General features: G+C 40.8%; 1 protein-coding gene across 1 annotated transcript in view; it reads left to right on the forward strand.

Annotated features, from left to right (window-relative positions):
- The window catches only part of ATF7IP2 (activating transcription factor 7 interacting protein 2), a 69,121-nt gene that overhangs the window by 20,250 nt on the left and 32,742 nt on the right, over positions 1-16,129 (forward strand). Inside the window, exons 4-6 of the mRNA XM_064592536.1 lie at positions 254-388; positions 1,003-1,101; positions 11,359-11,519. Coding sequence (XP_064448606.1) covers positions 254-388; positions 1,003-1,101; positions 11,359-11,519 — 395 coding nt within the window. The remainder of the gene's footprint in view (positions 1-253; positions 389-1,002; positions 1,102-11,358; positions 11,520-16,129) is intronic.

Raw genomic sequence — 16,129 nt, forward strand, 5'->3', positions numbered from 1 at the left:
TCTTACATACCCATATATTTAGATACTGGGTGTGTTTTGCTAAATTTGATATTCAAACTTCTGGTAATATTAGATACTGGGTGTGTTTCGCTAAATTTGATATTCAAACTTCTGGTAATATAAACATAAAAATGTGTATTTTATCAGTTACAATAAATCCAGAAAAGAACAAAGCTATTTTTAAGGAGTAGAAAATAAAATTGCTTTTAAATTTGAAACATGGGGTGTTCTGGTTTTTATTTTAAAATTCTAGGTCAAACATTTGATTCGACAGGAGATCTATAGTATAAATTACAAACTATTTGATAATAAGCTGAAAGAATTGACCGAACGCATTGGGAAGACACAGTGCAGGAATAAACATGAAGCAATAGCTGATGAACTCTTCGTAAGTTTCTGATTTCATTTGATTTCATTTGAAGTAGAATTTGGTAATATTTTACATATTAGGAAAGGAAAACAATAAAGGAGACCCAAATCTGATCCTTGACCACAAGCCTGGTGTACTATACCATAGTTAATAGAGTTTATTAGCAATACTGACCCTTATGAAATTGGAAATATTATTCTATGTTCTTCTGTTGTCATTGTTCTGTGTCAGTTGACAGGCTTAATATGTAGGCAGTTTCTTTTAATTCAAAATATATCCTGTATTAGAGCTTGTACAATGTGTTTGAAACTGTTTTGGGGTTTTTTTGTTCTACTTTTCTAGGGTTACTTGCTGATAGGTGCTTCCTACCAACATTAATTTTGTTATGACTCAAAAGTTTGATGTTATTATCTTCCATTCTTGTATGTCATACTGGCATCTTTGCTTATATAAAATAAAATACATTTATATGCTTATATAAAGTAAATCTTTGCTTATATAAAAATTTCTCATTTATTTGGATGGATGTCTAAGTCTTAAAAGACTCATTTGGCAGATACATAGTTTTCCCTCCATCTCTATATATTATTTAGTACTCTGGTTTTGTATTTGTTTTTCTCTCTTTCTTCTAGGCAAAAATATCAAAACTTCAAAGACGTATTAAAGCAGGATTGCACTCTCAAAAGAATTGCTTGGAACCAAATGTATTAACCAGTAATACAGCCTGTAAGGTTGGTATAAACACATATGAGTTTTAATTGCCTCATTGACCCACCATTATAGGTAGTTGGATTTTAAGATATGAAATATATTTCCAAACTAAGAAGGCTTTAAAGAAAAATTTATATTTAGAATGTTCCTGTGATGCTATCTCTGGAGAAAATACCTTTAGGTGGCCAAACATAAATGCCACTTGTATTTCTTACATCAAGTGATTAGAGAGGTGATTTGTGATCCCCACCATTTTATCAGGATAAAAAGTTTCAAACAGATACTACAGGAAAATTGACAAACTTTTACAGTGAACATTTGTATACACAGCACCTAAATTCTACCTTTACTATTTTAATATGTTTATTTTTGTCATATATCTGTCAATCTGTTCATCTCCTAAGCCATCTTTATATTTGGTGCATTCATAAATACTAATGTATTTTTTTGTATCAAAATATACTTTGTAGCATACACTTCCAAAATATTTCAGCAGGGGTATCATTAGAGTTTGGTATCTGTTTATATTTTTCATATAAAATTTAAATATAGTCTTCAGTATACATTCACTGAATTTTTTTCTTGTATCTTTATTTGCTTTGGTATCATATTTACGCTAGCTTCAGTAAATGAATTGGGAAGCATTCCCTCCCCTGTTTTCTGAAAGTCCGTGTAAGATTTTTTTACTTCCTTAAATGTTTGATAGAATCCATCTCTGAAGACTATCTGGGCAAGGAGCTTTCTTTGTAGGAAGACTTTTTCTTGAAATTCAATTCTTTAATAGGTAAGGGACAACTCGGATTTTTCTATTTCCTCTCATATCAGTTTTGTAAGTTACCTTCACAAGGAATGTGTCCCTTTTATCTAAGTTGTTGAATTTGTTGACATAAATTATTATTTTTGTTTACTATTCCAATCACTCTTTATTTTTTTATTTTTTTTATTTTTTAATTTTATTGTTATGTTAGTCACCATACAATACATCATTAGTTTTTGATGTGGTTATCCACAATCCATTGTTTTCATATAACACCCAGTGCTCCATGCAGTGTACGTGCCCTCCTTAATACCCATCACCAGGCTAACCAATCCCCCCCCCCCTAAAACCCAGTTTGTCTCTCAGAGTCCATAGTCTCTCATTGTTCATCTCTCCCTCCAATTCTGCCCTCCCCCCCATTTTTCCCTTCCTTCTCCTAGTGTCCTCTATGCTATTCCTTATGTTCCACAAATAAGTGAAACCATATGATAATGGACTTTCTCTGCTTGACTTATTTCGCTTAGCATAATCTCCTCCAGTCCCATCCATGTTGATGTAAAAGTTGGGTATTCATCTTTTCTGATGGCTGAGTAATATTCCACTGTATATATGGACCACATCTTCTTTATCCATTCATCTGTTGAAGGGCATCTCGGCTCTTTCCACGGTTTGGCTATTGTGAACATTGCTGCTAGGAACATTGGAGTGCATATGGCCCTTCTTTTCAGTACATCTGTGTCTTTGGGGTAAATACCCAGGAGTGCAATTGCTGGGTTATAGGGTAGCTCTATTTTTAAATTTTTGAGGCACCTCCACACTGTTTTCCAAAGTGGCTGTACCAACTTGCATTCCCACCAACAGTGTAAGAGGGTTCCCCTTTCTCCACAACCTCTCCAACATTTGCTTCTTTCCCTGTCCATTTTTGCCATTCTAACTGGTGTAAGGTGGTATCTCAGTGTGCTTTTGATTTGAATTTCCCTGATGGCTAATGATGATGAACATTTTTTCATGTGTCTGTTAGCCATTTGTATGTCTTCTGTGCAGAAGTGTCTGTTCATGTCTTTTGCCCATTTTTTGACTTGATTATTTGTTTTTTGGGTGTTGAGTTTGAGAAGTTCTTTATAGATCTTGGATACCAGCCCTTTATCTGTAGTGTCATTTGCAAATATCTTCTCCCATTCTGTGGGTTGCCTCTTTGTTTTGTTGACTGTTTCCTTTACTGTGCAGAAGCTTTTTATCTTGATGAAGTCCCAAAAGTTCATTTCTGCTTTTGTTTCACTAGCTTTTGAAGATGTATCTTTTTTTTTAAGATTTTATTTATTTATTTGAGAGAGAGAATGAGAGAGAGCACATGAGAGGGGGGAGGGGCAGAGGAAGAAGCGGACTCCCTGCTGAGCAGGGAGCCCGATGCGGGACTCAATCCTGGGACTCCAGGATCATGACCTGAGCCGAAGGCAGTCGCTTAACCAACTGAGCCACCCAGGCGCCCTGAAGATGTATCTTGAAAGAAGTTGCTGTGGCCAATGTCAAAGAGGTTGAAAGAAGTTGCTGTGGCCAATGTCAAAGAGGTTACTGCTTATGTTCTTCTCTAGGATTTTGATGGATTCCTGTCTCACATTGAGGTCTTTCATCCACTTTGAGTTTATCTTTGTGAATGGTGTTAGAGAATGGTCGAGTTTCATTCTTCTGCATGGGGCTGTCCAATTTTCCCAGCACCATTTATTGAAGAGACTGTCTTTTTTCCATTGCATGTTTTTTCCTGCTTTGTCAAAGATTATTTGACCATAGAGTTGAGGGTCCATATCTGGGTTCTCTATTCTGTTCCATTGGTCTATATCTCTGTTTTTGTGCCAGTACCATGCTGTCTTGGTGATCACTGCTTTGTAATATAGCTTGAAATCGGGCAACGTGATGCCCCCAGCTTTGTTTTTCTTTTTCAACATCTCCTTGGCGATTCGGGGTCTTTTTTGATTCCATACAAATTTTAGGATTGTTTGTTCCAGCACTTTGAAAAATGTCATTGGAATTTTGATCGGGATGGCATTGAAGGTATAGATTGCTCTGGGTAGAATAGACATTTTAACAATGTTTATTCTTCCGATCCATGAGCATGGAATATTTTTCCATCTTTTTGTGTCTCCTTCAATTTCTTTCATGAGTGTTTTGTAGTTCCTAGAGTATAGATCCTTTACCTCTTTGGTTAGGTTTATTCCGAGGTATCTTATGGTTTTTGGTGCTATTGTAAATGGAATCGTTTCTCTAAATTCTCTTTCTACAGTTGCGTTGTTAGTGTATAAGAAAGCAACTGATTTCTGTGCATTGATTTTGTATCCTGCCACATTACTGAATTGCTGGATGAGTTCCAGTAATTTGGGGGTGGGGTCTTTTGGGTTTTCCACATAAAGTATCATGTCGTCTGCGAAAAGAGAGAGTTTGACTTCTTCTTTGCCAATTTGAATACCTTTTCTTTCTTTTTGTTGTCTGATTGCTGTTGCTAGGACTTCTAGTACTATGTTGAACAATAGTGGCGAGAGTGGGCACCCTTGACGTGTTCCTGATCTTAAGGGAAAGGCTCTCAGCTTTTCCCCATTGAGGATGATATTCGCTGTGGGTTTTTCATAGATGGATTTTATGAGCTTGAGGAATGTTCCCTCTATCCCTATACTCTGAAGAGTTTTGATCAGGAAAGGATGTTGTATTTTGTCAAATGCTTTTTCTGCATCAATTGAGAGGACCATATGGTTCTTCTCCCTCCTCTTATTAATGTGTTCTATCAATTGATTGATTTGCAAATGTTGAACCACCTTGCATCCTGGGGATAAATCCCACTTGGTCGTGGTGGATGATCCGTATTGTTGGATCCTGTTAGCTAGGATTTTGTTGAGGATTTTGGAATCCATATTCATCAGGGATATAGGTCTGAAATTCTCCTTTTGGATGGGGTCTTTGCCTGGTTTGGGGATTAAGGTAATGATGGCCTCATAGAATGAGTTTGGAAGTTTTCCTTCTGTTTCTATTTTTTGAAACAGCCTCAGTAGAATAGGTATTATTTCTTCTTTGAGTGTTTGGTAGAATTCCCCAGGGAATCCATCAGGCCCTGGACTCTTGTTTTTTGGGAGGTTTTTGATCACTGCTTCAATCTCGTTACTGGATATTGGCCTATTCAGGTTGTCAGTTTCTTCCTGTTTCAGTCTTGGCAGCTTATAGGTTTCCAGGAAGGCCTCCATTTCATCCAGATTGCTCAGTTTATTGGCATATAGTTGTTGATAATAATTTCTAATAATTGTTTCTATTTCCTTGGTGTTAGTCGTGATCTCTCTCCTTTCATTCATAATTTTATTAATTTGGGTCCTTTCTCTATTCTTTTGGATAAGTCTGGCCAGTGGTTTATCGATCTTATTAATTCTTTCAAAGAACCAACTTCTAGTTTCGTTGATCTGATCTACTGTGTTTCTGGTTTCTAATTCATTGATCTCTGCTCTAATTTTAATTATATCTCTTCTAATGCGTGGCTTAGACGTCCTTTGCTGCTTTTTCTCTAGTTGTTTAAGGTGTAGACTTGGTGAATTCGGGATTTTTCTATTTTTTTGAGTGAGGCTTGGATGGCTATGTATTTCCCCCTTAGGACCGCCTTTGCAGTATCCCATAGGTTTTGGACCAATGTGTTTTCGTTCTCATTGATTTCCATGAATTGTTTAAGTTCTTCTTTGATTTCCTGGTTGACCCAAACATTCTTGAGCAGAGTGGTCTTTAGCTTCCAAATTTTTTCTTGTGATTGAGTTCCAGTTTTAGAGCATTGTGGTCTGAGAATATGCAGGGAATAATCTTAATCTTTTGATACCGGTTGAGACCTGATTTGTGACCCAGTATATGGTCTATTCTGGAGAAGGTTCCATGTGCGCTCGAGAAGAATGAGTATTCTGTTGTTTTAGGGTGGAATGTTCTGTAAATATCTATGAGGTCCATCTGGTCCAATGTATCATTCAAAGCTCTTGTTTCCTTGTTGATTTTCTGCTTAGATGATCTGTCCATTGCTGAGAGTGGAGTATTGAGGTCTCCTACAATTAACGTATTGTTATCAATATGACTCTTTATTTTGGTTAACAGTTGGCTTATGTAGATGGCTGCTCCCATGTTGGGGGCATAGATATTTACAATGGTTAGATCTTCTTGTTGGATAGACCCTTTAAGAATGATATAGTGTCCTTCTGTGTCTCTTATTACAGACTCTAGTTTAAAATCTAATTTGTCTGATATAAGAATTGCTACCCCAGCTTTCTTTTGAGGTCCGCTGGCATGGAAGATGGATCTCCATCCCTTCGCTTTCAGTCAGGATGTATCTTTAGGCTCAAAATGAGTCTCTTGTAGGCAGCATATGGATGGGTCCTGTCTTTTTATGTAATCTGCAACCCTGTGCCGTTTTATGGGAGCATTTAGGCCATTCACGTTGAGAGTGATTATTGAAAGATATGAATTAATTGTCATCATGTTGCCTGTGAAGACGTTGTTTTTATAGATTGTCCCTGTAAATTTCTGTTGTAGATCACTCTTGCAGTCTTTCTCCTTTTATAGAACTCCCCTTAATATTTCTTGCAGGGCCGGCTAAGTGGTCACATATTCTTTCAACTTCTGCCAGTCGTTGAAGCTCTGCATCTCTCCATCCATTCTAAATGAAAGCCTTGCCGGATAAAGTATTCTTGGCTGCATGTTCTTCTCATTTAGTACCCTGAATATGTCTTGCCAGGCCTTTCTGGCTTGCCAGGTCTCTGTGGATAGGTCTGACGTTATTCTGATGTTCCTCCCTCTGTACATAAGGAATCTCTTCCCCCTAACTGCCCTTAAGATGGTTTCCTTGGTTCTAAGATTTGCAAGTTTTACTATTACATGCCGGGGTGTTGGCCTGTTTTCCTTGATCTTAGGAGGGGTCCTCTCTGCCTCTAGGACGCGAATGTTTGTTTCATTCCCCAGATTAGGGAAGTTCTCAGCTACGACTTGCTCAAATACATCTTCTAGTCCTCTCTCTCTCTCTCCACTCCCTCCGGGATTCCAATTATTCTGACATTGGAATGCCTCATGGTGTCACTTATTTCTCTGATTCTATTTTCATGGATTCTGAGTTGTTTTTCCCTGGCCTCCTCTTTTCCCTTTTTATCTATTATACTGTCTTCCAGATCGCTTATTCTCTCTTCTGCCTCAGTTACCCTAGCTGTTAGATTATCTAGATTGGATTGGATCTCACTGATAGCATTTTTAAGTTCTGCCAATTCAGCTTTCATTTCTGCCCTTAGAGACTCTATGTTGCCATTAATTGATTTCTCCATTCTAGCCATTGTCTTCACAATTGCTAGCCTGAATTCCACCTCTGACATCTTGGTTATATCTGCATCCATTTGTAAATCTGCAGCATAAGTCATCATCTCTGAGTCTTTTCTGTTTTAGGGGCTCCTCCTCCTAGTCATTCTGTTGATGGGTGTTTGAGGGAATGTATAGAGTCCAAATTATTGACCAGAACCCAAGCAACATGCACCTGTTTTCTTGGGACCTTAGGGTTGCTGGCCTCTTGTTTTCCCAGCCTGTCTTCTGGGGGAGGGGCCTGCCGCGCTGTTACTCAGGCAACCCTGTTTGGGCGGAGTTGCCCTGCCCTCCTGTGGCGGGGGATGGGCTCAGCGGGAATCAGTCTTTGTGGCTTTTGTTCTCTGGCGGCTTTCCACGTCTCTTCCGCGAGTCAGAAGACACCGTTTCCAACCCTCTGCCTCAGAGCAGAGAGACCGCAGCGTGTTCTTCAGCGAGCTCTCCAGGCCACACCGTCTCTGTTTCTGTCCGTGCTGCTATAAACTGCAGCGTCCTGGGTTGTGCGCCCCTCCGCAGTGCCCCCAGTCCTGCCTCCAGGTCGGGGCACGTCTCTGCCCTTTGTGCTTCTAAAACCACCAGCCACCCCCAGTTCGTGCGCGCGATCCCACCGCCTGGGTTTCCACCCTGGGGGCTGCCCTAGTCCTTTCCCCGCCGCTACCAGTCTGCGAGTCTGTGCCCGTCCCCAGGGAGCGAGGCGTCGCTCACCAGCGGTGTAGGATCCCCACGGCCAGGCACCCTCCCGCTGCCGTTTATCCTCCGATATCTGCCCACGGAATCACGGCTCTCTGCTTGGTACCTCAAAGCCAACCACCTGCGATATTCTGTTTGTAGAGATCCAGATCTTCTTATATCTCAGGCTGGTTTCGTGGGTGCTCAGGGTGGTCTGGTAGATATCCAGCTCAATTCCGGGGACCAGTTGAAATAGGGTCCCCTACTCCTCCACCATCTTTTTGTTGTTGACATAAATTATTAACAAAATTTTCCTGTCCTTTTAGTATTTGTAGATCTGTAATGATATACTGTTTCATTTCTGAAACCAATAATCTGTGTTTTCTTTTTTCTTGATCAGTCTTGACTAGGGTTTTAAAAATCTTATTCTCTCCACCACGTCTCTTTTCTGTTTTTTATAATTTTCTTCCTTTTACTTATAGTGGATATAATTTATTCTTCTTTTTCCAGCTTCTTAAGAGAGAAAGAGCATTGGTTTTTAATCCTCTTTTCTACTAGAAAACATTTAAAGCTATGAATTTCCTTCTAAGCACTGCTTTTTCTAAGCATTTTCTAAGCATCTCAGTAATTAGACATTGCACTTGTTTTTTTTTTTTTAAGGATTTATTTATTTAGAGGGACCACTGAGTGGCTCAGTTGGTTAAGCGTCTGCCTTCGGCTCAGGTCATGATCCCTGGGATCATGATAGAGTTCGTTTTGGCGGGGAGCCTGCTTCTCCCTCCACTTGCTCTGCCTGCCGCTCCCCTGCTTGTGCTCTCTCTCTCTGACAAATAAATAAAATCTTTAGAAATTTTATCTAGAGAAAGTGCATGAGCATGTGCAAGTGCGGGGAGAGGCAGAGGGAAGACATCTCAAGCAGACTCCCCGGTGAACATGGAGCCCAGTTTGGGGCTCAGTCTTACAACCTATGAGATCATGATCTGAGCTGAAACCAAGAGCTGGACAGTTAACCAACTGAGCCACTCAGGCACCCCTAGACATTGCACTTCTGACTACAGAGATTATAATCTTTGATGTACTGTATTTTTTTTAAAAAGATTTTATTTATTTATTTGAGAGAGAGAGAGAGAATGAGAGACAGAGAGCATGAGAGGGAAGAGGATCAGAGGGAGAAGCAGACTCCCTGCCGAGCAGTGAGCCCGACGCGGGACTCGATCCCAGGACTCCAGGATCATGACCTGAGCCGAAGGCAATCGCCCAACCAACTGAGCCACCCAGGCGCCCCTGTAGTGTATTTTTTTTAAAAGATTTTATTTATTTATTTGAGAGAGAGAGACAGAGAGAGCTCAAGCAGGGGGAGGGGCAAGGGGAGAGGGAGAAGCAGACTCCTGCTGAGCTGGAAGCCCTACATGGGGCCCAATCCCAGGACCCTGGGATCATGACCTGAGTCAAAGGCAGATGCTTAATTGACTGAGCCACCCAGGTGCCCATTTGGTTTTCTTCAGTTGAAAATAATTTATAACTTCCTTTGTGGTATTGTTCTTTGACTCATGGGTTATTTAGAAGTGTATGTTTAATTTCCAAACATTTGAGACCTTTCTAAGTATCTTATTTTTATTGATACCTAATTTAACTTTATTTTGATCAGAGAACATACTGTGTAAAATTTCTGTCTTGAGAGTTATTGACACTTTATAGCCCAAGATATGCTTTTTCTTCCTTGGTGAATGTTCCATGTTGGATGTAATGTTGTATAAATGTCACTTTTGTGTTAATTTTGCCACAGTGGTTGATAGTGGTGAATAATGACCCCCAAAAGATAACCATGAATTAATCTCCAGAACCTGTGAGTATGTTACTTTATGTGTTAAAGGAAGCTCACAGATGGGGAGATTATCTTGGTGGGCTCAGTGTAATCACAAGGGTCCTTACAAAAAGGAGTCAGGAAGGTCAAAGACAGAAAGAGATGGGACAATGAAAGCAGAGGTTGGAATGATTGCACTGAAGATGGAGGAAGGGGCTATGAGCCAAGGAATTCTGGTAGCTTCTAGAAGCTAGAAAAAAGGAAACACTCCCTTGAAGCCTCCAGAAAGAATGCAGCCCTGCCAACGACGCTGATGCTTCAGTAATCCTTGTCCACAGCTGTCCCAAATGAGGGATGATGGTCCCACTGCTGTTTCAGGTGTGGGGTCCTAGGGTTTGGTCCCTGGCTGGGCTTTGCCAATACTGCTATGCAGCCGGTTAGGCCCACTGTTGCTCCAGTTGTCAGGTGGGGACCAGGATGACACTAATGCTGCAGTGAATATGGCTGCTGATTTTGCAGGTGTGGAGTGGAGGTTCAGTACCCCCTGCTCTACGTTTGGCGAGAAGGATGGGTCCCTGATATTTGTGGCACCTGTTGTGTAGGATATATGAATAATAAAAAGAAAACCGAGGGAACTCACTGTGCTTTCTCTCCGCAATCTCAAGATCCTCAGGCAGTCTGCTCTTTTCTTTCCACCGTTCAGAGGCATTTTATGATTATCTGTTGAATTATTTCCAGGGTTTTTCATTATGCTTAGATGGGAGTAGCAGGGATAAGTGAGCCACTTTGTCCTGGAACTGAAAGAATACCAAATATTTTTTGCTGTTGTTTTCCAATGTTATTTGAACCTATTTCTACATATAGAATCTGCAACCTTAATAACATTTCAGAAATCTGCCTTTGTGTACAGGCATCTTTGTTCACGTTTTCCACCAGAAAAGCTTATGAATTAGGCAATCAGTTTGACCCTTTTGTATTCTTTAATATACACATATTTTTTTTTTAAGATTTTTATTTATTTATTTGACAGAGAGAGACACAGCGAGAGAGAGAACACAAGCAGGGGGAGTGGAGGGGGGGAGAAGCAGGCTTCCTGCTGAGCAGGGAGCCCAATGTGGGGCTCGATCCCAGGCCCCTGGGATCATGACCTGAGCTGAAGGCAGACGCTTAATCATCTGAGCCACCCAGGCGCCCCTACACCTATATTTTAAATACTGCACATTCTCAACCAAAGCATGGACTAAGTGTTTCAACTTCCAAGTTTTAAACAAAACTCAACTGGAAGAACAAGTTGGAAATTTGATTTATTTCTGGTCTTCACTCATTATTAGGAGTATAATGAAAGTAAAAGTGTGCTTATTACAGTCTAGTGTTCCTGAGTTCCTAAAACATAGTCTAATAGGAATAAAATGTTGTCTTAGGTGTTTGTTTTTCCTTCCCACCCAAGCTAGGAAGTTGATTTGTACTATCATTATTTTTATTTCTTGAAGTATTTTTTAAAATTTATTTTGGCAAAGACACTCTAAACATTGTCATGAGATATTGAAATACATATAATTTAACATATGTTTTGCCCTATGTATTCAAGAATATTTTGAGAACATTTTCCAAGTGAAATTTTACCTATCAATTTTGTGTGAAAGAACACAAGTGGTAACACTCCCTTTAACTGCTTTTTCTTCACCCAATTAACAGATTACAAATTCAGAGACCATGAATTTGGATAAGAATCCAGAGTTAGTCAGTAGTCCAGATGAAGGAAAGACTTCTGTGAGCTCTGAACCTTCTAACCCTTCAGAAAAAGCAAGTGAAAAGCTTAATTTATCACGGGATCATGATGAGGCTGTTTCAGAAAGGTAGGCATTTCTACAAAAATGCATAAAGTTACCTAACTATATGCTTGTAAACATACTGTTTCTCAGTTAAGAATGAAACAGTGTAAAGGTTCATATTCATTCTTGTCTCTTATGAAGGAATGGAATTGGTTATCCAGAGCTTTTATCATTGTTGTTTTAACAGTACTAAATAGGGGTGCCTGGCTGGGTCAGTCCATAGAGCATGTGACTCTTTATCCACATTGGGGGTAGAGTTTACTTAAAAGAAAAAAAAACAACACAGTACTAAATAAAATTTTGAATTGGCTAGGGTATTGGGTTTTCCACTGTGGTGTGTTCCATCTTTATTATGGTAATCAGAGTGATCATTTGATCATTCTCATGGTTTGTGTTCTACACATGGAAAAGTCAAGGTCATATAAAACAGTGGCCTACAAAAGTTACAGAGAAGAGTAAGGCTAGGAAAGTTAAGAGTAGGAAAAACGTGCCTAAATGTATTCGATTCCTACAAGTTGAAAGCATTATCGTGAATCATGATAACTTCAAATTACAGTGAACAGGTTAACTTATTTGTCTAATTGAGTCAAAAAGCAGCCAAGACACCTAACCTCTGATCTAGTCTAAAAGATTCAGGGCAGGCAAGGAAGAAGTCATTTAGTTTAACAAAGAAATACGATTGGTGATTCCTGCCTGTATAAATGTTGGGGGAGGGGCATTTTAATAAATTATTTTCTTTGGCCTGGTGATTTGCAAGTTTTGGAGCTTTATAGTATTATTTATTTATTCTTAACATTAACTCTGTAAAATGTCATAAGGTTTTCCTTTTATATGTTATACTCCAGCTTTTAAAAAGAGAAAAATACATAACTAAAAATAAGGAATTAGTTGAAAAACACCACCCTTTCCCCACATGCATACTCAAGGGGGCCACAAAATGAAGGAGAAGCATTACAAATCTATACCATTTGCAGTAGATCCTTGGTTTGGGGGAATTTACATACAGTTTTGACTCTTCAGAAGAAACCCTAATATTGCATGATATTGAGTCCCGCATTTTAGTTTTGAACCAGGAAGCTGCTGTGAAGAAGGCATTTATTTAGTTTGTGAATGCAAGAGTCATATTTCAGTGAGTCTTTGTTGTTACCCCTCTTAATGTGTGTGCTGAAACTCATAAAGTGACAAAAAAGAAAAACAAAATTAGTGATAAAAGTGAAAAAGTGAAGACCCCATTAAGATAGCATTTTATAGACTACTAATATGTCAAATTTATCAGTGGCTTCTATCTATGATATGAACAATCCACTTTATGTTCTAAAATGAAGGAAGAACATGCAATTTATGAAACTTGTCCCAGGCAGCCATGCTAACAAGTGTATATAACTTGACCCTGATGGGTGGATTCAATGGTTTATTATTATTATTTTTAAAGATTTTATTTATTTATTTATTTGACAGAGACACAGGGAGAGAGGGAACACAAGCAGGGGGAGTGGGAGAGGGAGAAGCAGGCTTCCCGCAGAGCAGGGATCCCAATGCGGGCTCGATCCCAGGACCACCTGAGCCAAAGGCAGATGCTTAACGACTGAGCCACCCAGGCGCCCCAAGATTCAGTGGTTTAAAACACCAGTTTTAGAGGGGGGAAAGATGGTGGAGGAGTAGGGAACCCTATTTCAACTGGTCCCCGGAATTGAGCTGGATATCTACCAGACCACTCTGAGCGCCCACGAAACCAGCCTGAGATGTAAGAACATCTGGATCTCTACAAACAGAATATCGCAAGCGGTTGGTTTTGAGGTATCAAGCGGAGAGCCGTGATTCTGCGGGCAGATATCGGAGGATAAATGGCAGCGGGAGGGTGCCTGGCTGTGGGGATCCTGCACCGCTGGTGAGTGACAGCCTCGCGTGCTGCGGACAGGGCACAGACTCGCAGACCAGTAGCGTAGGGAAAGAACTTTAGGGCAGCCCCTGGGGTGGAAAACGAGACCGGCGGGGTCGCGCACACACAAACCGCAGCCCCCCAGACAGAAACCCGGAGCGACGGTCGCGCACACGCAAACTGCAGCCTCTGAGACGGAAACCCGGTGTGCCGTGTCCCGCCAGTGAACTGCAACCCCCCAGGGTGGGAACCCCCAGCGGCGGAGTCGCATGCGCGCGAACTGGGAGCCGCTGGCGGTTTTAGAAGCACAAAGGGCAGAGACGTGCCCCGACCTGGAGGCAGGACTGGGGGCACTGCGGAGGGGCGCACAACCCAGGACGCTGCAGTTTATAGCAGCACGGACAGAAACAGAGACGGTGTGGCCTGGAGAGCTCGCTGAAGAACACGCTGCGGTCTCTCTGCTCTGAGGCAGAGGGTTGGAAACGGTGTCTTCTGACTCGCGGAAGAGACGTGGAAAGCCGCCAGAGAACAAAAGCCACAAAGACTGATTCCCGCTGAGCCCATCCCCCGCCACAGGAGGGCAGGGCAACTCCGCCCAAACAGGGTTGCCTGAGTAACAGCGCGGCAGGCCCCTCCCCCAGAAGACAGGCTGGGAAAACAAGAGGCCAGCAACCCTAAGGTCCCAAGAAAACAGGTGCATGTTGCTTGGGTTCTGGTCAATAATTTGGACTCTATACATTCCCTCAAACACCCATCAACAGAATGACTAGGAGGAGGAGCCCCTAAAACAGAAAAGACTCAGAGATGATGACTTATGCTGCAGATTTACAAATGGATGCAGATATAACCAAGATGTCAGAGGTGGAATTCAGGCTAGCAATTGTGAAGACAATGGCTAGAATGGAGAAATCAATTAATGGCAACATAGAGTCTCTAAGGGCAGAAATGAAAGCTGAATTGGCAGAACTTAAAAATGCTATCAGTGAGATCCAATCCAATCTAGATAATCTAACAGCTAGGGTAACTGAGGCAGAAGAGAGAATAAGCGATCTGGAAGACAGTATAATAGATAAAAAGGGAAAAGAGGAGGCCAGGGAAAAACAACTCAGAATCCATGAAAATAGAATCAGAGAAATAAGTGACACCATGAGGCATTCCAATGTCAGAATAATTGGAATCCCGGAGGGAGTGGAGAGAGAGAGAGAGGACTAGAAGATGTATTTGAGCAAGTCGTAGCTGAGAACTTCCCTAATCTGGGGAATGAAACAAACATTCGCGTCCTAGAGGCAGAGAGGACCCCTCCTAAGATCAAGGAAAACAGGCCAACACCCCGGCATGTAATAGTAAAACTTGCAAATCTTAGAACCAAGGAAACCATCTTAAGGGCAGTTAGGGGGAAGAGATTCCTTATGTACAGAGGGAGGAACATCAGAATAACGTCAGACCTATCCACAGAGACCTGGCAAGCCAGAAAGGCCTGGCAAGACATATTCAGGGTACTAAATGAGAAGAACATGCAGCCAAGAATACTTTATCCGGCAAGGCTTTCATTTAGAATGGATGGAGAGATGCAGAGCTTCAACGACTGGCAGAAGTTGAAAGAATATGTGACCACTTAGCCGGCCCTGCAAGAAATATTAAGGGGAGTTCTATAAAAGGAGAAAGACTGCAAGAGTGATCTACAACAGAAATTTACAGGGACAATCTATAAAAACAACGTCTTCACAGGCAACATGATGACAATTAATTCATATCTTTCAATAATCACTCTCAACGTGAATGGCCTAAATGCTCCCATAAAACGGCACAGGGTTGCAGATTACATAAAAAGACAGGACCCATCCATATGCTGCCTACAAGAGACTCATTTTGAGCCTAAAGATACATCCTGACTGAAAGCGAAGGGATGGAGATCCATCTTCCATGCCAGCGGACCTCAAAAGAAAGCTGGGGTAGCAATTCTTATATCAGACAAATTAGATTTTAAACTAGAGTCTGTAATAAGAGACACAGAAGGACACTATATCATTCTTAAAGGGTCTATCCAACAAGAAGATCTAACCATTGTAAATATCTATGCCCCCAACATGGGAGCAGCCATCTACATAAGCCAACTGTTAACCAAAATAAAGAGTCATATTGATAACAATACGTTAATTGTAGGAGACCTCAATACTCCACTCTCAGCAATGGACAGATCATCTAAGCAGAAAATCAACAAGGAAACAAGAGCTTTGAATGATACATTGGACCAGATGGACCTCATAGATATTTACAGAACATTCCACCCTAAAACAACAGAATACTCATTCTTCTCGAGCGCACATGGAACCTTCTCCAGAATAGACCATATACTGGGTCACAAATCAGGTCTCAACCGGTATCAAAAGATTAAGATTATTCCCTGCATATTCTCAGACCACAATGCTCTAAAACTGGAACTCAATCACAAGAAAAAATTTGGAAGCTAAAGACCACTCTGCTCAAGAATGTTTGGGTCAACCAGGAAATCAAAGAAGAACTTAAACAATTCATGGAAATCAATGAGAACGAAAACACATTGGTCCAAAACCTATGGGATACTGCAAAGGCGGTCCTAAGGGGGAAATACATAGCCATCCAAGCCTCACTCAAAAAAATAGAAAAATCCCGAATTCACCAAGTCTACACCTTAAACAACTAGAGAAAAAGCAGCAAAGGACGTCTAAGCCACGCATTAGAAGAGATATAATTAAAATTAGAGCAGAGATCAATG

Source organism: Mirounga angustirostris, unplaced genomic scaffold (assembly GCF_029215605.1).
Source record: "Mirounga angustirostris isolate CCGP_5_RB_7025 unplaced genomic scaffold, mMirAng1.0.hap1 SCAF_5, whole genome shotgun sequence".
In the NCBI taxonomy this organism is placed as follows: domain Eukaryota; kingdom Metazoa; phylum Chordata; class Mammalia; order Carnivora; family Phocidae; genus Mirounga; species Mirounga angustirostris.